The sequence below is a fragment of the Desmodus rotundus genome, chromosome 2, assembly GCF_022682495.2.
Source record: "Desmodus rotundus isolate HL8 chromosome 2, HLdesRot8A.1, whole genome shotgun sequence".
Taxonomy (NCBI): domain Eukaryota; kingdom Metazoa; phylum Chordata; class Mammalia; order Chiroptera; family Phyllostomidae; genus Desmodus; species Desmodus rotundus.
Genome location: NC_071388.1, coordinates 116321955 through 116347225, shown reverse-complemented (window position 1 = coordinate 116347225; position 25271 = coordinate 116321955). Strand labels below are relative to the sequence as shown.

Genomic DNA, 25271 nt, shown 5'->3' with positions numbered 1-25271 from the left:
TAGAGCAAGTCCTTAGGACCCTGGGGCCAGGAGAGAGATTGAAATAGAGAGAGTCCTTCTCTCTTTTTAGTTATAATGAGGTTATAATTATCATTGCCAGCGATTTTCAACTGGTGTGCTGCAAGAATTTTTTAAATGTGCAACTCCTGACCATTGAGTTGGGGCACTGACTTCTCTTCCCTTAGATTGCCAATAAAAATATGACAATAGCTGTCCAGTGTGAATGAATCAAAATTATACCTATTTTTTTGTCACATGGGTAAAAATCTATTTTTGGTGTGCTGCAGAATTTTGGTAATTAGTTTATGTGTGCCTGGGGATGAAAAAGGTTGAAAATCACTGATCGTTACCTTTAATTTGTGTTGCACTGACAACGTGCTTTTTCTCCAGGAACTTTCACGTGTTTTATCTCATTTCATCATAAAAATAATTTTGTGATAAAGGCATGACAGGTGTTTATTATCTCTGTGTGTGAGTACGATCTTTGTACACACATGTGAATGTGTACATCTCTTGTGTAACTGTGAACACTTGTGTGACTGTGTGAGTACATGTATGTGGGGCATGTGGCCATGTATGCATGTTGACAGTGTGTATGTGTGCCCACGGGTGCGATTGTGTATGTGGTTGTGTTTGTTGCTGTATGTTGTGTGTGCTGTGTGTGCCTGTGCGTGCCTGTGCAGGTGGGACCTGGGCATGCACACCACTCGGCTGAGATCAGAGAGGAGGCGAGAGCACAATGGCCCCGATGTGGCTGCGATTGCTGGGAGACAAGGTTTCATCTCTCTCTTGGAGATTGATTTAGCCTGGGGAAGACGCTCTAATTCCTGTGACTCACTCGTTAGAGGAGTTCAAAGAAGCCAGGTGGCGGGAGGGGGTCTGGGATTGCAGGTGTCAGAGTGATTCGCTCATTCTGCTCTGATAATTAATTTATTCTTCAAGTCAGTCTTTTTTTTTTTTTTTTTTTTTGAATCAGAGTTCTTAACCTTTTCTGTGCTGTGGGCCCCTCCCCAGAGTAATGCTGTTAAGTGCCTACTTGACCATAAACAGGAAACCAGTTGTACTGACTACAGTGAGCCAATGTCACAGGCACCACTCCTGTGCTGTAGTCACACATGTGCTGGCACCACTGGCCAGGACAGCGGCTCTGATGATGACCTTTAATGCAATGCCGTGGTGAGCAGGTGTGGGCACGTGGTGGACTTGTGCTGGTGGCAGGCTCACAGGCACTATGACTTGATGCTCACGTTCATAGCTGAGGGAGACACCAACTTCCAGTTCCAAGAGAACAGATAAGAATTCATTTTTTCTATTAGTTTATATAGACTTGCTTTAATTGGAATTTATAAATCATTTGGAAGCTGGAAGTGACCTTATGAACACTTAGTGCAGTTTTTCTTAAACCTGTCAGTGCATCAGGAATAGCCATAGAACTTTTTAAAATGTGGCTGTTTTGTCCCCCATTCTGTACCCAGACCCACGGAGTCAGGGTCTCTGGAAGGCTGAGGAATGCCTTCAGAGGTTCTTGGTGCTGCCAGTCCCCCTGGGTGGTGCTGAGGCCCCCCGGGCAGGTGACCTGTGTGCAGACTCCTGATGGAGAAGGGGCTTCTCATGGCTTCAGGTCCACATTTCCCCTTCCCTTAGCAGAACCCCAGAAGTGCCATGGCATCCCCTCCTGAGAGTTGTCTGGATAAGCTGGAGTAGTGTGAGTTTCCGAGGCTCCTGTTAAGTGCTATACTCCCAGCTCCTCTTGTCCTGGGGCCTTTTGTGTGGTTTGTGAGACATGACCCAGCATGGACCATCAGGCCCTCCAGCTGAGGTCTGAGGGCCTTGAACCTGGTACCCCTGCTGTCCCCAGATGGCCTCCGAGGCCCAGGTAAGGCTGTTGACAAGGCTGAGACGTCTGCCTTTGATTGGAGGATCCTCAGAGAGTGAAAGTAGCCGCCTAGGACCCAGGCCACCTGATGTTTACCCAGAAATTGTGCTAATCCCATTAATTCCTATGATTTACACAGCCTCCCTCTACTGCCTTCCTCTTCTGGAACAGGAGGGGAGGGGAGGGGAGAGCAGTGGCTCACCTGCAGAAGGTGAGGCCTGTGGCACAGGCTGGGCACTGCAGGGGCCCCCCTGGTTGGGTCAGCCCCCCTCAGGCCTTCCTGGAACCCCACGGTGCTTCTGTGTGCGTGTCTGTTCCTGGGCCACAGAAAGCAGTCTACGTAGTGGGAATCTGAATAAATTTACTCCTCCTTCCCACACTTTGCTCACCTGGTCCTGTGGTGGCCTCGCCCTGAGGCTTCGGGCAGCTTTACAGCCAGAGGGCCTGGCTCTAGACCTGGCCCTTCTACGTCCTCGGTGGAAAGTGGTGCTCAGGCAGCTCAGTCCCTCCGCTGTGTGAGTCAGGGTGGTGACATCACTCTGACAGCACAACAGGGCGGGGATGCTGGTGTGAGGGAGCCGTTCCACAAGAACACCCACAGCCTATTCCTCCCTATTCCTTCCAATCTCCTCATGTCCCTTCATAGAAGTTGACACAGTCTCTCCCTTCTTGAGCATCCTTAGGGTTTGGAGTTGTTAGCCTCAGTTTCCCCATTTGCTTTGGGAGGACACCTCCCAGGAGCCTGGGTTTGGTCACATGTGCCAATGCATGGCTATCCTGACTCTGCTGGTTTCCAGTCCATTGAGCCCTGTGCCTTCCAGATGCAGGTCTGGTTTCCTGTGTCCTCCTCATCCCATCAGACTCAGGGTCTGAGTCTGAGCACCTGCTCAGCTGGGCCTGGGGACCCAGGGGTGCAAGGCCTAGCCCTGCCCTGAATGAGGTCCCAGTGGAACATAGGTGAGTACATAGAAGGTTATGACCAGGCTGTGCAAGATGGTGGGGGAGGATGCAAACCCAGGGAAAGGACACCATATTCATTTGGGGGGGGGGTGTAGCCTAGCCAGCTCATCTTAGGGCAGTATGAGGCATGAAACTGATTTATCTATAAAGAATTAGGAAGCCCTGGCTGGCATGGCTCAGTGGTGGAGTGCTGAACCGCAAACCGAAAGGTCGCTGTCTCGATTTCTGGTCAGGGTGAGTGCCTGGGTTGTGGCAGGTGCCCACATGAGGGAGTGCAAGAAGCAGCATATTAGTGTTCCTCTCACAGATCGATGTTTTTCCTTTTTTATATTGTTATTCAAGTACAGTTGCCTCCATTTTCCCCTTACCATGCACCCCCGCCCCACCCATCCCGACTCCTACCCTCGACCCTACCCCCCTTTGGCTTTGTCCATGTGTCCTTTATACATGTTCCTTGATGACCCTTCCCCTTCTTTCCCCCATTATCCCTCTTCCCTCTCCCCTCTGGTTACTGTCAGTTTGTTCTTTATTTCAATGTCTCTGGTTATATTTTGCTTGTTTATTTTATTGATTAGTTTCCACTTATAGGTGAGATCATATGGTATTTGCCTTTCACCGCCTGGCTTATTATTTCACTTAGCATCATGCTCTCCAGTTCCATCCCTGCTGTCGCAAAGGGTAGGAGCTCCTTTCTGCTGCATAGTATTCCATTTCACACATTGATTTTCTTCTCCCTCTTCCTCCCTTTCCCCCTGTCTAAAAAACAAATAAATAAAATCTTTAGAAGAAAGAATCAGAGAATAAAGAGTCAGTAACTGTACAGTTGCACACCGCCCCCCCCCCAGCCCCATCCTGGTCAGCTGCAGCGGAGAGGTGCCTGCCTGCAGAGCCATGGTTTTTGCAGGCAGTCCTGGACAGAGCCTCAGTGTTTGCCCAGCCCTTGCTGGTGGTCCTTGTCCACAAAACTCACCACCTCGGGTCTGGCATTTGTATGGAAGCCCTGCCGAATCCTGCTTCCGGGGCTTCCTGGACTCCTAGCACAGTGTCCCCCATGTCTGAAGGGTTCAACAGTCAGTTACATCAAATGCCTGCCAGGGAACTTTGGGGCAAATCCCTTCGCCCTGCAGGATCATCACTCGAGGGACAGCTCACTGTGGTGCCCCAGAGTACGGCTTTGGGGCCAGACAGCCTGGGTTCAAGGCCTGGCACAGCCACTTCTAAGATATATATGGGCAAGTTACTCCACCTCTCTGGGCATTGATTTCTTCTTATGTAAAATGTGGAGATTTAATGAAATCATATTTGTAAAGTGCATGGCAACTGGTAAATGCTTGGTAAAGGTTTGTTTTTCCACCTGTTATTTTCATTTTTGTCCTTACTTCCAAATTCAAGGTGTGTTTCAAAGTTCTAAATGTGTGTTTTATAGCTCTAAATTCGTGAACTCTTGGGAGGAAAATCCATGCTGTTCACGAAACTACGTGCATTCCTAGGGCTGTGATGCCCCTGCCTCAAAGGTGCCCTCATACCCCTCTTTGACCGGCATTGCTGAGCTGTTGTGCTGTGCCAGCCTGAGTGGGGAGTAGCTTCTGACCTGAGTACAATAAAGGGGCGTCTGGTTGCTGCAGGGGTCCAGAAGTGGAAGTGACCATAACCAGAGAGGAGTGGAGGGCTTCCTGGAGGAAGTGACATCTGAATGGCATCTTTTAAAAAAAAGATTTTATTTATTTATTTTTAGAGAGATGAGAAGGGAGGGAGAAAGAGAGGGAGAGAAACATCGATGTATGAGAGAAACACTGATCAGTTGCCTCTTGCATGTGCCCCAACCTGGGACTGAGCCTGCAACCCAGGCATGTGCCCTGACTGGGAATTGAACAGGTGACGTTTTGGTTTGCAGGACGACACCGAAACAACTGAGCCACGCTGCCCAGGACCTGGGTGGCATCTTGAAAGAAGAATAGGAGTCCATCGTACATGGAAAGGGTGAAGAGTCTCTGGTTGGTGGCATGGCTTGAGCAGAGGCCTGGTGGCATATAAAAGAGCTGAGTGTGATGGGGAGGTAGGGAGAGGAGGCTGCAGGTAGATACAGGAAGGCTTTATCTGAAGGGCAAGGGAGCTCAGCGAGGCCCTTGGTCAGGGGAGAGATGTAGTGAGATTTAGTTTTGAGGAAGGTGCCTGGCTTTTGGGTGGAGGATGACCTAGGGGGGTGGGGGAACCAGAAGTTATGGGGAAGGTGCCCAGGACCAGGAATGCATAATGGAAGAACACTGGGTACAGAGCATCTAGTTGGGAGAGGCAGCACTGGTGAGGTGCTTTGGGGGTGAAGTGATGGCAGTTACAGCTCATTAGATGTGGGGGGAGAACAGGGAGGAGGTAGGTGACTCAAAGGTGCAGCTCCCGTAGCAGGGAGTGATGCTTCCTGTGGCGAGGCTAAGGGGGCAGAGGAGGTGTAGCAAGCGCAGGCCATTCCGATGGCCAGAGTCTTAAAGAACAGATTGCACAAATAGTCTGGGAGGATTAGGTAGTGATCCTTGAATCTCGAGACCAAAGGAAACCCCGTAACTCACCAAAATCCTCATGGAGAGTTCTCTGTTCCCCATCTGCCTTGGGTTTTCTGGACAGGGAGTTCTGAAAGTTGTGGAAAGTGGACAGGCTGGTGTGTGCAGACAGAACCAGGAGGTTCAGAACTTTGGCTGTCCAGCTGTCCTATTTCCCGCTGGCCAGCAGGACTGGGGATCTGTCTTCCATGTGTCGTACCCGTTGTTCTTTTGTCCTCCAGCTTTTACTTAGAAAGATACCTGAGTACTGTGCAGATTTGGTAAAATGAGGTTCTGGGTCCTACTGATGTCGATTCAGCATTACCGCCCCTGGGATGGGAGTGACCGCTGCCTTTGGTTCTGCCTTGCTGCCACCTACACGCCCTCCATCAGATGCAGCCTCTCCGCAGGCATGCAAACCCCCAGCTTCCCTGTTGAAACAACCACCATGGACCTCCTTGACTCCTTCCAGTTGTCACCCATTGTTTTCGCTTCTTCTATAGCAAATCTTCCTGACAGAGAGCTTCTGTTCTCACTCTTCCCAGTCTTTTCCTGACCCCAACCAGGGCCCTGGTCACCAGTGTGTGACTGAACCTGCAGTCCTCAGGCCTCATCTGTTTCTAGTTGCTTGTGGCAGAGACGATTGCTCCTCCTCTTTAAGACAATTCTGGTATGTTGGTTTTTATTTCTCCCCTCCCATCACTGGCCATTCCTACTCACTCTTCTTGGCTGGTTTCTCCTCTTTTTTCCTTAACTGGAAATGTTGGAATGCCCTGGGCCTACCATATTCCCATCACTAGCTTCCACTTCTCCCCTGACCTCCATCCTGCAATTCCAGCACTTTCTGTGGGTCTTAATAGACATCTCAAACTTAACATGGCCCTGATATCTGCCCCAGACCTGCTTCCCACCCTCTGTGTTCCATCTCAGCAAATGGCACCACAGTTCACTTATCCAGCTGCTCTGTCAAAATTAGGAATCATCTTTGACATCCCCCTTCTTAAAAAAAAAAACACTTCCAGACTTCTATGCTGTGATATTTGATATAAATACTGAATTAGCAAGTGATGAAGCATATTAGTAAAATGCTTGCCGTGACCCACCACCCGCTGGAGACGAGTGCTCCTGTGCCTGCATGCCCGGGTGCTCCTCCTTCACCAGTACTCTCCTGGCTGTCACGGCTCACACCAAAGCCCCGGCAAGTTCTGTGGGCTCTGCCTGCAGAGTCTGTGCACAGTCCACAGTGGCCTCTGACCCAGGCCGCTATCACATCTCCCTGGGTCCCCGCAGTCGTGCCCCTGCCCTCCAGTTCTGCTCTCTGCACAGCAGCAGAATGACCCCTTTACACGATGAGCCACTTCACAACCCTGCCCCCCAAAGCCTGCACTCACCTCCTTGCTGTTCCTCAAACAAGCCAGCCCCTCCCACCCGGCCTTTGCCTGCTGCTTCTGCCCTCTGGCCGCCCTGGCTCCCTCAGACCTGCCCTGGGCCTCCTCCCATCCCGACCTCTCACCCTGCTCCGTCCTCCCCTCTGCTTTTTCTTTCCGTGCTACTCTCACTAACTGAAATGAAATATACATTTATTTCCCCCTTCTTTATTATATCTGTTAAGGAGAATGTACACGTCATGGATTTTGTCTTCAGCACCAGGCACAATGCCTGCTGTGTAACGAGGGCTTTTAAAAAATGTGTTGACTGAGTGTATGCAAGTGAAAAAATGATTAAAACTGTGCTGAATGAGTGAGTGAGTGAACACACACAGGAATCAATGACAGGTGGGTCCAGGTGAGAAGGGGAGGGGCAGGGAAATGAAGGCTTTTCTTTCAGGGCCTCTGAGTCGTTACCTGATTTTTTATTTCCTGTGATTCTGACTTCATTTCTCAGTGTAGTTCTTCTTGCTACTCACCACTCAGCAGTAGGAACTAACTTGTTGCTTTGACTTAAAAATCTGGGGTAAAAGATAACGAAAACACGCAGCTGTTGTCCATGAGGTCGTTCAAAAGACCAGATGAATCTCAGAACTGATAATTCTCAAAATTAATTAAACCCTCCTTCCCAATTATGAGGGAATTGAGTTGGTTGCTTTAGCTGTGAGTGACGGCGGGGAATCTGGGTCGGCGTTGCCGGCTGGGTCTGGGGGCAGCGTTGTTGAGTGCCTTTGTCTTCTCTTTAGGGCTGCCATCCAGGGCTATGAGTGGCTAAGATGGAGACGTCCACCTCAGCTACTGCTTCGGAGAAGAAAGAAGCCAAAAGTGGGATCCTGGAGGGCGCTGCTTTCCCTGAGCCGGGTAGGAAGGCCTCTGCTCTGGCAGTGGCCACGGTGGCAGCGGCCGCGGCGGCAGCTGCCCAAGGAGGTACTTTCTATTTTGCACACTTGGCGGGCAGCAGGGGTCTTTTTCATTAGCCCGTTAGGATTTAATTGGACTGATGGCTGGTGTCATTGGGAAGGCATGCTGAGTTTATGGAGGGTGAAGAGGAGGGCGCCCCTGCTCCTGGGGATCCTAGGCACTGTGACGGATGCCTGCAGGTTTTCCCAGAGGTCTGGCCACCCCCAATCTGTGGGCGGGTTGGGGGTGTGGGGGAAAGCTCGGCTGGCTCAGACTCCAGCAAGAGGAGAGGGGAGGGAAGAGTAGGGAGGCATGGTGGCTGCCCGGCGGCCCTGGGATGCATTCAGTTGGCACATTTGAAATGTGCCAGGGACACTGCTTCTTGCCTCTGGCCCGCCAGGGACTATTTTAGAAAGTAATTGTCTCTTGATCCCTTCTGGCTGTAATTAGAGGGTCAGGTACAGAATTTAGTATCCTTAGGTGAATTTCTGGCCAACTTAATTATAACAGAAGGACTTAAACGAGCCACAGCCTCTCATTTTACTGCCCCGAAGAGAAATACTCTGTGCTTTCCACTGGTCCGTGCCAGCATCCCGGTGGGAAAGTTTGGCGGGAAGGCGAGACCTCCCCTTGTGTCTGCTCAGTCCATCTGGAGGCCACAAAACTATTTCTGTCTCTGAGGAATGAAGAGACTTAGATTCCCTTTCTTTTCCTTTTATTCGAGTGCATTTTGTCATGCCCTGTTGCTCTCGATGCTCAAGCACAGCTCGGGAGCAGCGGGAAATTCGCCGTGGCCTGTCGGTGGGTGTGCGAGTGTGGGCGTCATCTCACGCTTTAATGCAAACACAAATGGGAGTGCTATTAGAGTGGAGACCCCATTCAGTAAGTCGGGCAGGGCAGAGGGTCTGCATTTCTAGCCAGCAATCAGATGACATGGGTGTTCCTGTTCATGGATCACGCTGGGCGCAGCTTGAGGTTGGAGCCTAGGGAATCAGATGACAGGTAGGAGTCAATGTTTCCTAGAGCGGAGTGGAGGACCTCTAGGTCGTTGGTGCTACATTTATTTTTATTGTCCTTGTGGTTCTCGTTGGAGGTCACTATCAGGAAGTGTGGCGCAGGTCAGGAAATGGATATACAAGGCCAACCTTGTGCTCCCATGTGGGGCGTGGGCGTTTGGCCGCCTGACCCAGGCGATGCCACTTGTCCCCTGTCCTGCTTGGAGGCAGGCTCTCCAGGCCCTCTGTGTGTGAGGAGGGGCCAGCTTGGGGTGGAGGAAGGAGCCAAAGTCCAGGGTGGACTCTAATGCTTGGTGGTGTTCAAGAGCCAGACTTGAAGGGAGGGGAGGTCAGGGGCAGGAGTCTGGCAGTGGCTTGGAGGTTGGCCTCTTGGTCCCGGCCTGGCTGTGTCTGCACGTGGTCTGTTCCTTCCCTTGGGTCAGGGCCTACCCTGGCCTGTGGGTACTCTTCAAGCTGTCCCTGTGCCCGATGCCCAGAGACTTAGGCGTCTGAGGCCTGAGGGGGCTCCGGCAAGCTGGTTCAGTGTGTCTCTGTCCTGCTCTGGGCCCTCAGCTATTTCTCCCTTTACCCGGATCTGCCTCTCCAGAGCCATGAGTGGATCATGGGCTGCCCCAGCGTAATTCACTGCCCTGTTGTAGTGGCAGATGACAGACTTAGACAGTAATTAGACAGTAATTGCGGGTGGAGCCCCTCCAGCGTCAGACCTGTTTGTTGCCTGTGGTGCAATCACAACAGAAGCCCAGAGCATTCTGATCTGAGCTGGGGGTGGGCAGGTGCCTATAGCTGGGGGTGTAGCAGCTCCTCAGAGATACCTACCCAGCTCTACCCACCCCCACTTACCCCAGGGTGCCGCCCCTGCACACCCCCACAGGCCCCCTGTCCCTGTATTGCTCAACCCCAGCAGAGCACTTCGCTGATGAGGTTCCATCAGAGGGTGGGTGTAACCTGTCAGCCCAGCTGCCCCTGGACAGGTGGTTGTATCATTGGTGCAGCTGCTGCTGGAGAGCCTCCTCTCCACTCTGCTCCCCCTGCCCCTCTCCAAGCAGCTGGTTGGGGAACGGCCCTGCTGGAGTCAGGGAAGAGTGGCTGTTCCTGCATGGAGCAAAGCAGAGGCATATTGGAACAGATCTCCTGGTACTGGTGCCCACGTTCTTTGGATGGAGTGAGGGAGGCCCAGTGGTGTGGCCCAGAGGGCCCTTGCCTGGGTCCCAGTGTGGTAAGCCATCCCCTTATCTGGGCCTCATTTTCCCATTCAGGTAATTTCACAGATGTTATCCAAAGTCTTTATGATCTGGTGACATTGTATCTTTATTACATCCTACCAGAGGAGGCAGAGGTGGCTGTGAGTGGCAGATATCTCAAGTACCTTGATAGCCAACTCATCTCAAGCACAGAAGGAATGAGAAATCGTAAGAGTGTCCAGAGTGAGGAGAGAGGATGGAAGGGAGGCAGGTGTCCCTACTGTCAAAGCTTGGAAAACCCAGATGGGAGCTCCTGGGTATGAGGCTGGAGTACCTCTCTTTCTTGAGCAGTCAGAGCCTCTCCTGTAATACCTCTTGTTTTGTAGATGAGGCTGATGTGAGTTGGGGAAGTGACTTACCCAAGGCTACCAGCTGCTTCAACAGAGAGCAGGCTTGCTGGGGGCTCCTGCCTCTCACGGGGTGAGAATCTCCTTCAGGTATTTGCTTTTAGATTGTTCACTGGTGATTTGGGCCCAGCTCACTGATGGATGCTCTATGGTAAGCATATGGTCCCTGCACCAGCCTTGGAGAGGTCTCCTCGTCTGTCACCGTGCCTCAGCTCCCTCATCTGTTCAAGGGCTAACAGTGCTGGCTCTTTGCCAGACAGCCAGTTCTCTGGAACCATGACTTACTTTCACAGAGGAACTTTGAAAGTCACCTGCTTCATTGCTTGACCTCCTGAAGTGTCATGTGGCTCGACCTGCCGGGGCTGGGTGCTCCCACGAAGAGTTGCTCCCTCTCTGAGCCAAGATGTGCATCACAGACACCTTTACATAGCAGAGCGGGGCCCCACCGGAGGGAAAGCAGCACTGGCCAGATGGGGACAGGTTAGTTGAATCACCTGGCAGGACACTGTGGCCAGACCGGACACAGGTTAGTTCAATCACCGGCGGGATTAGCTCACTGCAGCAGAACCTTGGCCAGCAGGTTCTTTCCCAGCCTCTCTAACTGCTATGCTAACACTTACAGGCTGTAAAGCTTTAAAAACACATTTTGACCCAGAGGGTTTTTTTCTCTTTTATTTTTGAAATGGCATAATTTTAAAGGCAGTTGGACTCAGATGTTTCTCATTGCTTTACACTGAAACCGTCCAAATGCTGTCGTATTTTCCTCCTCACGGTGGGCTTCCCCGCCAGCCCCAAGTATTTCTGAACCTCTCTGTGTGCCTCAGCTGAGCATCGGGGACCCAGCCACCCCGAGCCTTTGGGCTGGGATGAGCAGAAAGGCTGGAGCCATGAAACTTCGAGCTGGGTTCGAGCCAGTGAGCTGTGCTTGTCCCTGAAGTCAAGCAGCCGCACAGGCTTTAGAAACCCTGTGATGTGCCTGCAGTGGCCAACACCCACTTCTTAGGCTGACCACCAATGGGTGCTGGGTCAGGGCCCTCTCACCGTGGTCCCCCACCAGTAGCATCCCTGGGAATTGTTAGAGATGCAGACTCTTGGGCCCCATTCCAGACCTCCTAAAGCAGAGCTTCTAGGAGTGGGGCCCAGCAAGCTGGGGTGGATCTGATGCACTTGTAAGTGTTGGGCCCTCTGTTTTCCAGCTGTATCAAGTAGGACGATTCTTTCCATACGTAAAGCATGAGTCATACGTGGAGCTGCTGTGTAGAAGTTATAGTAGACATATCATGTGCTCCCACCTGCCTGGCCCAGGGCACCGTATGGATAGTAGCTGCTTCTCCTGTGCCCTGTGGCGAAATTGTGAGAAGCAGATCAGACTATGCAGCCAGGTTGCCTGGTTAAGGCCTGGCTCTGCTGATGCTGGGCAGGTATGTGCCTCAATTTTTTCATCTGTAAAATGGACATCATAATAGAACCTACTGCATACTGCTGTCAGAATTACTTGAGTCAGCACATGTAAAGTGCTGGGCACATCATCCTACGTGGGGGGAACTCCAAAAAATTGGAATTTATTTATTTAAAATTGTGTATTCATTCTTACATGTTTAAACTTTACTTACCTTCAAAGCGCTCTCCATTTGATGTTGAGATGTTTTTTCCACTGCTCAAAACAGTTTTTGAATTTGTTGATTTTGATGCCTTTTAGTGCTTCTGCTATTTTTTGTTTCATCTCTTCCACATTGGCAAAATGGTCCCCTTTGAGGACTTTTTTAAATCTGGAGAAACAAACAAACAAACAAAAATCACCCAGGGCAAGATTGGGTGAATAGGGAGGGTGGAGAAGGGAGGTCATGCTGTTTTTGGTCAAAAACTAGTGAACACTCAGTGGGATGTGGGCAGGTGCGCTCATAAATCCCCCATCATGAAATGGGCAAACACGTTGAAAGAGTCTTCAAAAAAAATTCACTGAAGCCAAACACAGCCTCTCACAACAACACCAGCTGGTACACTGATACAGATGGGTTCCTAGAACACTCACCTTGTGGGAGAAGCCTGTACTACAAGGGGCCCACACTCCAGAAGATGCTTCCCTGAATGCATCTTAAGATGAAGAAGATGTTTTTTGGGGGTCCCCCCTCGTATATGAGGTCCAACTTAAGTATTGCTTTGGTAACTATCATCAGTTTTTCCTTTGTAGGTCTATAGGCTCTGGCTTAGAAAGTCTGCCCGAGTCTGGACATGTGGTGGGAAGCTCAGGTTTCTGGTGTCTTCTCATTTGAGAGCGGTAGGCAGAGTACTGGGCTGGAGATCAGACTTGGGTTCCAGTCCTCCTTTCCTCTCTGCCTCAAGCTGTCCTGGGTAGGTGAGCTTATCAGGGACCTGGCCTCTTTACTCATCCTTTTCCCCTGTATTCTGGAGGGTGGGCCCAGCCCAGAAGCTGCTGAAAGTGGCCTCTCCTAACAATCTTATGAGATACTTGTAATAAACTCAGACTCCCAGGTTCCTAGACCTGCTGAAACAGAATCTCCTGGGCCAGGCTCTGGCCGTGTGTGGTGTTTAACGAGCTTCCCAGGTCACTAGGAGCAGCTGGTCCAAAGCATGGACTGGATCTCTGGAAGTGGTTGTGACCCTCACACTAACCAGGGGTGAGCACTGCAGGACTCTGAGCACCTCACTCCCTCGCTGCAGAAGGCCTCTGTGCCACCTCAGCCAGCACCAGCCACTCCTTCATCCTGTTCCCTGGCCCTGCTGGCTTCTTTGAATGTTTCTTTGAGGTGCATTTTTCCTTAGTGCTGCTCAAACACCAGGATTTGTAAACAAGTCTGGCCATGAGCATTCCCGCTGAGATGCCCAGGGCTAGGAAATCCCTCCAAATCGTGTAGACCTTACTGTGTCTACTAAATTGATCAATACCTCTGAGTCCTTGGTGTCTTTGCCCTCTCTCTGTTTCTGTGCCACACCCCTCCCTCACCATGTAGGCTGGACATTGTTGACCACGGTGCCCTGCCCCCTGGCAAGGCAGACCCCAATAAGTGATTGTTAGATGAGAGGGTGAGTCTGATGCTATCATGCCAGCTGTGTGCCTGGTGGGCTGGTGCAGCCAGCTGCCTCTGCTGGCCCCGAGGTCCCCTGGGCACTAGGGTCATTCAGGGCTGGCCTGATCCTTGGCCCCTTCTTCCCTCCCAAGGCTCCTGGAACTTACCAAGTGACCCCCCTCCGTGGCTACCTGAGCTGCTTGGCTGGGCCACACACTTTTGCCTTGGGCCCAAAATGCACTCAGATGTGACTAAGTGGTCAATTACTCTTATCTAAATGATTTTCAGGATTGCTCTTGATGCTGCTTGTGAGCTTGTTTCAACAGCCCAGCCATGTGGAACAGCCAGTTCCCATCAGACTTTTTCTGGAGAGCAGAGCTCAGCTCCTCCTGACAGCTTTACATACCCGGGAAGTGGTGCACAGTACCACTGCCAGCGTGCTTTCTCAGCAGGTGTGAGTGCCTCTTGACGGCGCCCTGGCACGTCTCCAGTGCTGAGGGTGTCCTGGAGGGTCAGCGTGCCTGGGGCACAGGGTGAGGGCAAGGGGCTCCTTTCGGTCCATAGCAGAGTGTACTGGGAAGGTACTGGCTCTTCCCAGCTCCCCACTTGTGAGCTCTGTGTTCCGGGATGGGGCAGCTCACTTCTCTGAAGTCTGTAAAATGGCGGTAATAATTTCTGGCTACAGTGAGGGGGCTAGCAGAGTGCCTGCTTAGAGATGCCCCCTGCCTGTTAGTCACTCAGCAATCATCTGGGTGGTCAGACCGGCTGTTGGAGAGGGAGACCACATTCCACATAACTTTTGTTACAGAACACTGTTATAATTGTTCCATTTTATTGTTAGTTATTGTTAATCTTATTATGCCTAATTTATAAATTAAGCTTTATCACAGGTCGGATTTATGGGTGTGCAGGGAAGAGCACGGTGTCCACAGGCACCAGCGCTGTCCGCGCTGTCAGGGGCCTTAGCCTGCTTCCCCAGGGCGTAGGGGGGACGGCTGTGTAAGACTGAAAGAAACTTTAGAGATCGTCCAGTTTAAGTCGGTTCGCTTTACAGATGTGGAAACTGAGATGCAGAGACGTGAAGCACAAATGATCACTCAGTGATGCCATTGGGACTGGAAGCCGATTCCACAGGGGTTGCCCATGGGGTGGGACTCAGCTGCCCCCAGCCCTGCCCCACTCCTGGCCCAAACCCAGTTCCCCAAATTGTCAGTATTTATGTCAGGAACATTTTTCTGATGTTTGCTTCTGTCAAGACTAATTTTAGCATTTCTAAAGCGTGGTAAAAATATAGGCTCATTGCTTTGATGCCAGTGCATAGTTTACTATTCGTATATTCTGGGCTTTATCATTTTAGTCATGTTTAACACGCCTGCACCAGGCATGCACTATTAAATCTGGCTTATTTTACATTCCTGTCCGGAATTATTTATTTGTAACAATTTCCTCTCTATCAAAAGACACAGCTAATGCTGTGTTTTAATGTGTTATTTACACACAAAATAACCTATTTACAACTTAGTATGCGCCAGAGGGAGAATGGATGGGCCCCAGTTCCCTGCATTCTGTTATATCGGAGTTTAACAATCTGGCTTGCTAATAGAACCATTTATCATTGGTGGGGGGATAATTTATTTTATGTTTGTGGCCAGGTCTCACCGCCTCTGATCTTGGGAACATTTTGAAGATAATGAAGTCAGGCCTGGTGTTTGGGGTGGATGTGGGACACCTGGAGGCATCTGGGGCCCGAAAGTAGAGCACTGTGGTGGGCATTGGTGGGGGGAGCAGCAGGGCGGCCCGTGGGAGTGCAGGGGCTCAGGGCTCAGCAGGCCGGTGGGGGTGTGCAGATGGGACCTGAGAGGGGCTCCAGCTGGGAGGCAGGTGGAGCTTCCAAAATCCCCTCCCCAGTCTCCACTCCCCAGGTATCAGGGAAATAGCCAAAGAGGTGTAAGGCAGATCCTTGCTGCATTGGTCAGCTTGAAAGCTCACCTTACAGTGGGAAGGGTCCTAGGCAGAGAGGCTGGAGGCAAGGAGTCCAGAGAGAGGACCCTGGGTTCTACGGCCACCCGTGACAGGGAGGGGCAGGGCTGTCTGGGAACCTGTGGGACTGGGTGGGTGGGGAAGGCGAAGGCTTCTTGACTGCCCTGGAGTGAGCCCCAGGGATGGCTGGGGATCCCAGGTGGCTGTGTGGCCATTTGAGCATGCAGGCTGAGGTCCTGTGACTCCACCGGAACCTTCTTTGTCTGTGCACTGATGAGAAAAGCAGTGCATCTGGTTGAAGCCGCTGCCTCTCTGAGGCCCTGTGCCAGCACCAGACACGGCACCTGAGGAGGGTGAGGGGAGGCATCCAAGAAGCAGAAGCCATAATTCCTGTCCCCCAGAACTTGTGGTCCCATGAGGGGAGCCACACACCTCCTCTTATGATGCTGATGTGGCCATTGCCGGATGCCTAGGGTGGTCAGGGAAACTGCAGGGAAGGAACATGCCCAGAAAAGGATCTAAATGCTGAGTAGGACCCTGCTAAGGCCACTGCCCGCAGCCAGCTGCCCTCTCTGACCAGTCAGGGTCTTACAGTGCTCAGCTGCACACTCAGACCAGGTGGCTGGGGAGAAGTTACCAAAGTGGTGTGTGCAAAGTGTGGCAGGGCTTAGGGAAGCCACAAGGGGTGGTGTATGGAGTGGCTACCTTGGGGGTGGCCAGCCAATTCCCCTGGCCAGTGAGACTCAGGCTGGGGCAGAAGAGGTTTGAATCTTTGCTCTGCTGCTTCCCAGTTGGGTATCCTTTCCTGATCTGAACTCCAGTGTCCTCATCTTAACAATGGACAAAATACTTACCTTTTGAGGGCAGAAATTACAGATAAACAATGTAAAGAGCTTAGAGAGCACCTAGTATGTAGTAGCCGTTCTGTATAAAGTAGTTGCTGCTATTAGTATTGTTATGTGATTATTCTAGAACTCTTTCCAAGAGATGCTTTCAATAGATAATTGAGAGTGAATGAATGAATGAGTGAATGCGCAGGACTCGGAGCCGAGTCTTCACAAGGAGTAGCAGTTTGCCCAGGGTGTGTAGAGGGGAACAGCATGGGCAGAGGTCTCGGGATCTGAGAATGGTTCAGGGTGCTCATTCTGCCAGCCCTTTGGGGAAGAGCTCCCTTTGCTCCCCAGCCCCAGCCTCTGCCTCAGGGCTGGGGAGCCCTGTGAGGCAGTGTCCAGTGGCCCCTGCTGGGTCTGTGTTCTCTGTGGATGCTGGAGGCCCAGCCCAGCCTGGCCCTGGGTGAACAGGACTTGTTTGGACTGCCCCACCCTGCCTCCTGTTCATATGGCCTCTCTCCTCCTGGGCAGGCATGGAGGGGAGGGGCTGGAGGGGCTCTGTCTTGAGAAACTAACTGCCTTTAGCTTTTTCCTTGAAATTGTGTCCTGGCTGGCCCAGTTCCCACTGGGCACCAACCAATGTCTTATGTTTGTGGGGACTGGGAAGTCTAAAACCAAGACACTAGGCTGCAAGGCTCTGGTCTGGGAAAGTCATTTCTGTGTCCAATTTTGAACACCGACATTGGAGAGGGGGGTTAGGGTTTGGTGTGACGCTGGGCGGTGGACACCAGGCACAAGCTTTTCACCTTCCTCAGTCCCTGTCATCCTGGAAATGGAGGGGCATCCAAGGGAAGCACCGTGTGTGGCAGAGCAGGTAATCATGCATAGTGTGGTGATGGTCAGGGCAGGAAAGCACCATCCCTACCAGCTGAGTGCCTGAATTTACCCTTTAGCTTTAACCTTGCCTCTTAGTTTGTGCAGAGGCCCATGTTGTCCTATGACCCTCTTTGTGACGTAGGTTACCAGGTGACAGCCTGGTGGCACCAGAGTTCCTGGGGCTGGTTGAGCTGACCCAGGGGAGAAGAGGGTCACAAAGGGAAGCCCAAATTGCTAAAGATGCACTGGGCTGTCTCTTTGAGTTCTGAGGCTAGGACCTTTGTCCCATTTCAGGTCCCCAAAGTCTACTCATTGGTCACATCCCTCCAGGTTGTGTTAGTGATGAGGAAGGCAAGAGGTGCCTTCAATTAGAGGCAAGCAAGTAGGGGGTCCACATCCAGGTATGGACATGGGCTGCCCTTGCCTCATCTGTAAATGAGGGTGAGGGAGCTCATCTGGCCAGCTCTGTGGAGGGTGAGGGCCTGGCATGTGGGCAGCCGGGGGCTGCTGTCATCATTCTCATTGGAGAGTGGTGTCTCCTGCCTGAGAGGGCCTGCAGCAACTCCTGGCTGTGTCGTTAATGGGCAGGCCAGTGCAGAGCTTTCCAGCTGACCACAGTCCAAAGTGGTGTTAAGCTGCTAGGCCCCCACCTTTCCCAGCTTCCCCAGCTGACTGTGGGAGGGAAAGGGGGCCCAGCAGCTCCACTTCTAGGCACTGCATATACCTAAGAGAATTGAAAACATATGTTCATACAAAAACTTGTGAACACATGTTTATAGCAACATTATTCATAATAGCTAAAAACTGGAAGTAACTCAGATGTCTATTACTAATGAATGGTTAAACAAATGTAGTATATCTACACAATGGAATGTTATTTGGCCATAAAAAGGACTGAAATACTGATACATGTTTTAACATGTATGAACCTTAATAACATTATGCTTTGTGAAAGGAGCCAGACACAGAAGGCTTCTTTGTATGATTTCATTTGTATGAACTGTCCCAGACAGGCGAATCCACAGAGACAGAAGATAGGTCAGTGGTTGCCAGGGCTGAGAGGAGCAGGGAGTGGGGAGAGACTGCAGTGGGTACGGAGTTCCTTTCTGAGGTGATGAAATGCTTTGTAATTAGATAGTGGTGGTGGTTGCACAACCCCGTAAATATACTAAAAACCACTGAGTTTAGTACTTTAAAAGGGTGACTTCTATGGTATGTGAATTATACCTCAGTTTTTAAAAAGAAGGGTGGGAGGAGAGAGGATGAAGGAATAAAGGAGGGAGGAGGTTGGGGAAAGTGAGGGGAGGCCTGTGGCATCTGGGCCTAGCTGCTTTGTGGCCCTGAAACCCTAGCTGGAGTCCCCAGGCTGTCCCCAGGCTTCCTGAGCACCGCTGCCCCACAGGGAGGACCTGGCTTCCTCTGGCCAATTCTATAGGCTCCAGAAGCTCTAAAAATAACTGGAGTGGAAGGAGGGTGTTTAATGACAAAGTAAATAATTACATTAAGGGTGCGAGTGTGGAGGGGAGCTGAGTAAATCACTTTAGAAAGAGCACCAGCCTCCAGCTAACTTCGAGTTCTTTATCACCAGATTACATCCTCTCTTGGTCTCTAAATAACTGATCATGGCAGGTGTCGTGGGCTCTGCAGAAGCGGGGGCTGCCCGGCCAGGCGGGGTGGGGAGAGATGGCCTGTCAGCGTGGCAGGATGACCCTGCTGGGTCCCCTCCAACTCCAGGTGTGGGGGACGGTGGGCACTGGGTTTTCGTGGTTTGCTGGGAAGGGCCAGGGCTCAGTGGTGCCTTCATCTTGACAGGGTCAGGTTCTTCTGCTCTTCTGAGTGGGGCCATCTGGTCCGCTGAGGCCCAGAAATGGGAAAGGTCTTGCCAAGGCCACACAGTGAGCATGTGAGAGAGCCCGGTAGGAAGCAGATCTGGGACTCCCAAGCCAGGGTGCTCCCCCTGTATCAGGTAGGTTGCCAGGAGGAGTGGGCCTTAGAGCTCAGTGGTGTCTTCATCCCCCCATATGTGATGTCACGTGACCGCTGCAGAGCAACACCTGCAGAGGGCAGGTGCCGGGTGGAGTGCATCTCCTTGGGGGTGGCGGAGTGGGCGCATCAGAGCTGCAGTTGTTTGCACATCCCCCCGCCTCCTGTTCTGACCTGGAGACTCTGGCTTGTCCCTTCACTTCACTGTCCTCCCACCCTCTACCCCATGGCCTTGACCTGTCCTCAGTGAGTCCCAGATGGGGGCTCTAGGAGCTGTCCATCCTGTCTCCTGCCCCATGGAGGATGGACAGGCAGTAGATTTAATGCTGTGCCCCAAGAGGGCCATGTGTGATGCGTGAGGGCACAGGAAGATGGCCAGTAGTTCCTTGGCCTGAACAGACTACGGCTCTTCTCCATAGCAACTGAGCCAGGAAGCTTGTTGCAAGTGACAGGAGCCCACTTAGGCCCTCTGACGTTACATGGAGTTCTTAGCCTCTGTACCTGGGGAGCCCTGGCTGGCTGCACGTGAGGCCTTAACGATGTCGCTGGAACACTTGTTTTCCTCTCTCCATGTTCTTGCTTGGATCTCCTCTCAGTGGGCAGCCAAGCAGCCTTGTCCTTACCAGGTGGTGAAGGGCTGCTGCAGGTGAATGTGAGCTTTGATGGAGATGACTCTCCTCCAGGTGATTCCAACAAAAATCCAGAGCGTCTTCTCATTGCCTGGCCTGGGTCCCCTGCACCCTTTCAGTGAGCCTTTCACTGAGACCCAGCCGTGTGGAATCCACATGGCCCCCAGACACCTCTGTGGTGCGGGGAGGGTCAGCCTCCCTGACCTGTGGGCACTGTGTACGGCAGGGCAGGCCCTGTGTAATGCTGGGCAGGCCAAATAAAAATGTCCACCTCTGCAGCCAGCTGGGAGGACACCAGGAAAGTCGGGCACCTGTAGACACTTGCTGCTCTATGGTCTCAGAGCTCTGGCTCACCCCTGTGGTCCTCCTGCCCCTGGGCCTCCCCTTTTGGGCTGAACCTATAGTGATCAGGCCTCTCCCTACCCTGTGGGAGGGTAGGGAGAGGCCTTTTGAGCTCCTCATGAGGGAACACGAAGTGTCCCTGGAAAGTATCAGTGAGAGCCTTAGGAAGGAAGTGCCAGAACACACAGGGGGCAGCACCAGAAGGAGAGGCCCTCAGAGGAGGAGGGACATGTAGGAGAGGTCTGAGAGGGGCCACGTGAGCGAGACCTGGGGGTGTGGGTGAGATGGTATGTGCGGAGGTCAGGGCACAGGTGCCTGCTTGAGAGGAGGTTTCACACCGAGACAGGGAGAGATGCAGGTGGAAAGGGAATTTTAACAGCTGTGTGGAGCCTTGGATGCGCTGAGAGGAATTTGGACTATGGGAAGTAGGGAGCCATAGAAGGGCTTTGAGCAGGGGAGGGACATTTAGATTAAACTCGCTTTTTTATTGACTTGCCATACATCCTGGGACTTGAAGCATTCCATGTGTGCAAATGAAATACAGGTGATTCCTGCTGAGTTTCTTTGCTCTTGAGGAAATCGTTCCTCCTTTGTTCCTTCTTCCCTGTCTCCCTCCCTGCCTCTCTTCTGTCTTTCCACAAACGCTTATTGAGGGCCTAGTGTGTGCTGGGGGATGTTCTTGTCACTAGGTCACAGCAGAGAACACACAGGAAAGGTCCGCCTTTCCTGGAGTAGACAGTCCAGTCGGGAGCTAACAGGCAAGTGAGTACCCATGTGAATGACCACGCCACTAAGAATGTAAAGGGGGTGCTTTAGTGGGGCGGGGAGGCTTGACGGGGACTAGGTCGTGTCTCTCAGGGTTAAAGCTGCTGCCTCTTCTGGATCTGCTGGTGGGGCAGAGTGGAGAGTGCTTCCTCAGCGGGACAGAAGAGGCTGATGAGCTGGCTCAGGTGGTCCCTGTGCGTCGGGGCAGGCGAATGCTCATGCAGGGGCTGGAGTGGAGCCCCTCAGAGCCAGGTGCACTAGGTTCCAGCCGCTGTGGGAGTGATGGCAGTTCCTTGGGCCCTGTTCTTTCACTCGGGTATGGTGTGCCCTCTCTCAGGGGCTGTGGTCAGGACAGAAGCAGAGGCCTCGCAACAGGGTCTTCCTTAAGATGCTGGGAAGGGCTGGCTGCAGGACAAGTATGGGGGACCTCTTAGTCACTTCTCTCTGCCTGAGGTTGTCACCCCACAATGGGTCTCTGGGACATTTCTGGCTCTTGGGGAGACTCTAGAGGGACCCCACAGTCTCTGTCTGGCACACCACTGTTTCCAGTCCCTCAGGCTCCTTCTCATATCCCCATCCTTGACACGCAGGTCCTGTCCTCTCTTTCCGTTTCTGGAATGATCCCTCCTGGGCTGTCCTGCTCAGGCGTGTGTCTCGTGTCTGTGCCTCAGGTCTGGCCCAGGTGGACTGTCCCCTTATCCTGGCTGTCTGGAGTGAAGAACAGGAGTTCGCCATTCTTGTCTGTGAAGGTGAGAGTCCTCTGTTAACAGCAAAAGCAGGTGTGACTGAAAGAGATGGCCATTGTTCTTACAGTAGATCACCAGGCCCTGATCAGAGCTGTGGGAACACGGGACTGTGTCTCGGAACCTTTATGGGCCTTGTTCCTTGGGGGGCGGGGCGGGGTGGGGAGTGGAGAGCACTGAAATCAAAGTGGGAGACGTGTCCTCAGTTCCTTGGTGGTACAGTTCCCCACAGGCACTGTGAGGCCCTGAGGAGGCCAGCACCAGCCACTGGGTGATATTGGGAGAGGGTTTTGTAGAATTCTCGGTGTGCCACCATACGTAAAGCATTAGAGCTCTCCTGTTAGTGCGTTGGGCTTCACTGGTGCTGAGTCCATATCCTGGCTGGGAGAGATAGTTTTGTTTTTGTGTATGTATCTCTGAGGAGGAATCAGAAGTTTCTGGGATTTAAAAAAAAAAAACAAAAGCAAAACGAAACAAAAAGCAGAACCTTGTGCTGTGATCATAGGAGCTTCTGTGCTGTGAGGGGTGGTGGGAGGCCCAAGCAGCCTTTGAAAGTTCTTCCCCGGGGAGGTGGGGTGGAGGGGGCCCTTGTGGAGACACAGCCCATGTGACCTTGAGTTCCCCAATTCCAGAAGCATGCCCACTGTGTTCAGGAAACAGCCTGTTCCCTCAGCTGGGTTATGTCTTGGGGGAGAGAGAACCAAGCCCAGTGTCACACTGAGACCCAGCCCTGCGTGAGAACTCCAGCTCATCGGGTGCCTGCCTGGGGCAGGTAGACGCCTTGTCTTTATATCTTGGACTTCACATGTCTGCTGCCCGATTCTCTTGCTGTGGTGGTATCTGTACAGCTGCCTCTGGACCTTAGTTCTTAGGTGCTCCTCCCCACCCTGGCCCCGCTGCTGGTCTCTCCACTGCCTCTCCCCTTTCTTGAGTGCAGTCTCATTTCCACCAGATCACCCAGGCTGTGCCAGTCCCATGGGCCACCTTGTCTTGAGAAGAAGGTTGCCCCAGCCTCCCGGCCATCTAGGGGGAGTCTCAGACTGTGCCCTGATCTGAGGTGGTGTGCACAGGTGGTGGCTTAGTCCTATTCTCCAGAAGCAGGTTCCAAAATGAGGGTTCTAGCACCTGCAGTTTATTTGGAGTGTGAGTAGGGGATTGGGCAGGTGAGAGTAGACAGGGAAGGCCAGTTACCACCGAGAGCTGCTGGAGTTCCATGCCGGGGAAACGCCTCAGCCTTGTGCGATCTGTCCCACCCAAGAGGAAGGGAGCCCAGGGCTTAACACGAACTCCTGTCAGGCCTTGCTGGAGGGCTGCTCTGGCACTTGCAGCTGGTCACACTGTTGGCAAAGGAGGCTTTGGAGGCAGAGAAAACCCTCAGACAGTTCACCACAGGGGGTTGCTGGTGTTTGGGAGTTGGTGTGTGTGTACCAAAGTGGTGGAAGCACAGAACAGAGTGGGAACCAATAGCGTCTGGTACACAGGTCGTGATTTCTGAGGGCTTAGAAATCCTTTTCCACGTCCCTCTCTGTGATTTCATCATTTGAGGTGAATTCCGATGGCTTAAGGATACGTGAGTGTGGTAGAGTAGGTACTTCCCAGGAGGAGGCAAACACCCTGCTGTTCCCAGACATCTGTGCCTCAGTGGAAATGAGCTTATCAGATTCTGTGTTCAGAGCAGGGTTTGATGGGGAAGAGAATAGGACACGACAGAGGCTGCCACTTGAAGAAGGGGCCAGAAATGGGTCTGAGGGTCCTGAAGATCCCTTCAGTACATCCTTGAGAAAAGGTCCTGCGCACTGTCTTCCTAAGGACAGGGACAGTCAGTGCCGGCAGCCCAGGGGGCCATGGATGACTCTCCCAGCCTGGCCTTCTGGAATGGAGGAGACCCTAGACCCTGAGCCCCAGGGATGAGCCTGATTTATAACCAGTCACTAAAAATATATACAGTGAAATGAAAGCTTCTGCTGTTGAGCAGGCTCTTGCTGGCCATTGTAAAGATAAGTAAGAGCAGTTAGAAGGCCACTTAAACCCTTACCTTTGGGGGATAAAGGGGCCTCTGCCGACAGTAAGTCTTTATCAGGAAATGTTTACTCATAAAAAAACACAATGAAGCCTGGGAAAGAAGGCATCTCTGCCTTTATGGAGCTGCAGCCCATCTGTAACAGGAGCCGCAAATCACCGTGTCCAAAAGTTGGGGGTGGGAGTGAGAGTTAAACCTGACCACTGCCTTCCAGACAGCACCCTGCTGGCTCCTTTCCCCCGTCAGTGGAAGGACTGTAACTGTCTGCGGTGGCTCCCTGCCACCACAGGTCGAGTCTGAGCTCTGTGGGTGCAGGTGGCTCCTGCCCACCTCCCCAGCTTCACAGTGTCCTTCCCACAGGCGCCTGTGCACTCTCCATTGCTCTCCTTCCAGGCTGGCTCCTGCGTGTCCTGACAGGGCCATTGCACATGCCTCATGATTCCTAGACACCCAACCCCATACCAGTTATGGGCCTATCACGGGAGTGGAGCCATGTGAGTGACATAATACAAGGGCTGTGATGGGACCTGCCCACACCAGTTGTGGGAGCGTGAGGCCTCAGCATCTGGTGTTGGGCTAGAGCCGCTGTAGGTCAGGGGGGTTTTAGTGGGAGGGAAGGCTGGGTGTGACGTGGGGGAGAGCGTGCCCCGACCAGAACCCATGGGGACACATAAAGCTCACCTCTGTCTCCCTCTGCTCTCTCCTAACCTCACACAACAGAGCCAGAGCTGCGGAAGAAGCCTTCCCCTTGGAGCTGTGTTCGCTCCGCCCAGGGGCTGTGTGGGCACCAAAGAGCCAGTTCCGCCCATGTCCCCAGGGTGAGCCACAGATCAGCAGTGATGTGTGGGAGCTGAGGGTGGCCTCCCTGCTGCCCTGCATCAAGGGTTCCCCACCTTTTGCCCCCTTAAAAATTATTGAAGACCCCGAAGAACTCTATGTGGGTTGTATCTATTGATAATTACCTTACTAGAAACTTAAAGTGAGAAAACTTTAAAATATTTTAATTACTTAATTTATCGATTATTTATTTTTTTATTTTGGAGGTGGGGAGAGAGAGAGAGAAACATCAATGTGAGAGAAAAACATCAATCGGTTGCTTCCTATAGGTGTCCCTACCAGGGATCGAGCCCGCAACCTTGGTATGTGCCCTGACCGGGAACCCAACATGCAAACTTTTGGTGTACAGGACACCAAATGCTCCAACTAATTGAGCCGCCTTGCCAGGGCTTAATTTCACTTAAAAATAACAATAAATCCCTTATTTTTATGAAAAATAACTTAAAAATAATTAGTGAGAAAATGGGATTATACTTTTATAAACCTCCTTAACTTCTGGCTTAGTGAAAGACAGCTGGATTCTTGTATCTGCTTCTGTCCTCAATCTGTTGCAGTCCAGTTTGGGGTTGAAATACAGTATGTGGAGGAAATCTGTCCTCCCATAAGATACAGAGTTAGAAAGGGAGGGATATTTTAAAAGCCTCTTCAGCTAATAGATATTCTTCTTTGATACTACACCAAAACTTGACACATGTTTGTTTCTTTAATGAATAACATGGAATCTGAAACCATATCAAAGACCTTTCTGTATTCTCTTCATTAAAATACATTGGTAAAATCCCATATCTTGCACTTTGAGTAAGTATTTTTTACTCCTGCATTATTTTATACCATTATGCTTTAGTCATTTGGTAATATTGGCTCTCAGAGTGGTGGCAATTTCCAATGTGCAGTGAGAAGAGACAAATCAAGTCTTGGTATTATTATGAAAATGCT

The 25271-nt window shown here is 51.8% G+C and overlaps 1 protein-coding gene across 1 annotated transcript in view; it reads left to right on the top strand.

The window, feature by feature from the left end:
- Positions 1 to 25271, top strand: part of GLI2 (GLI family zinc finger 2) — a 257455-nt gene that overhangs the window by 58703 nt on the left and 173481 nt on the right. The window contains exon 2 of the mRNA XM_024569726.3: positions 7544 to 7724. Coding sequence (XP_024425494.2) covers positions 7574 to 7724 — 151 coding nt within the window. The 5' untranslated portion in view covers positions 7544 to 7573. The remainder of the gene's footprint in view (positions 1 to 7543; positions 7725 to 25271) is intronic.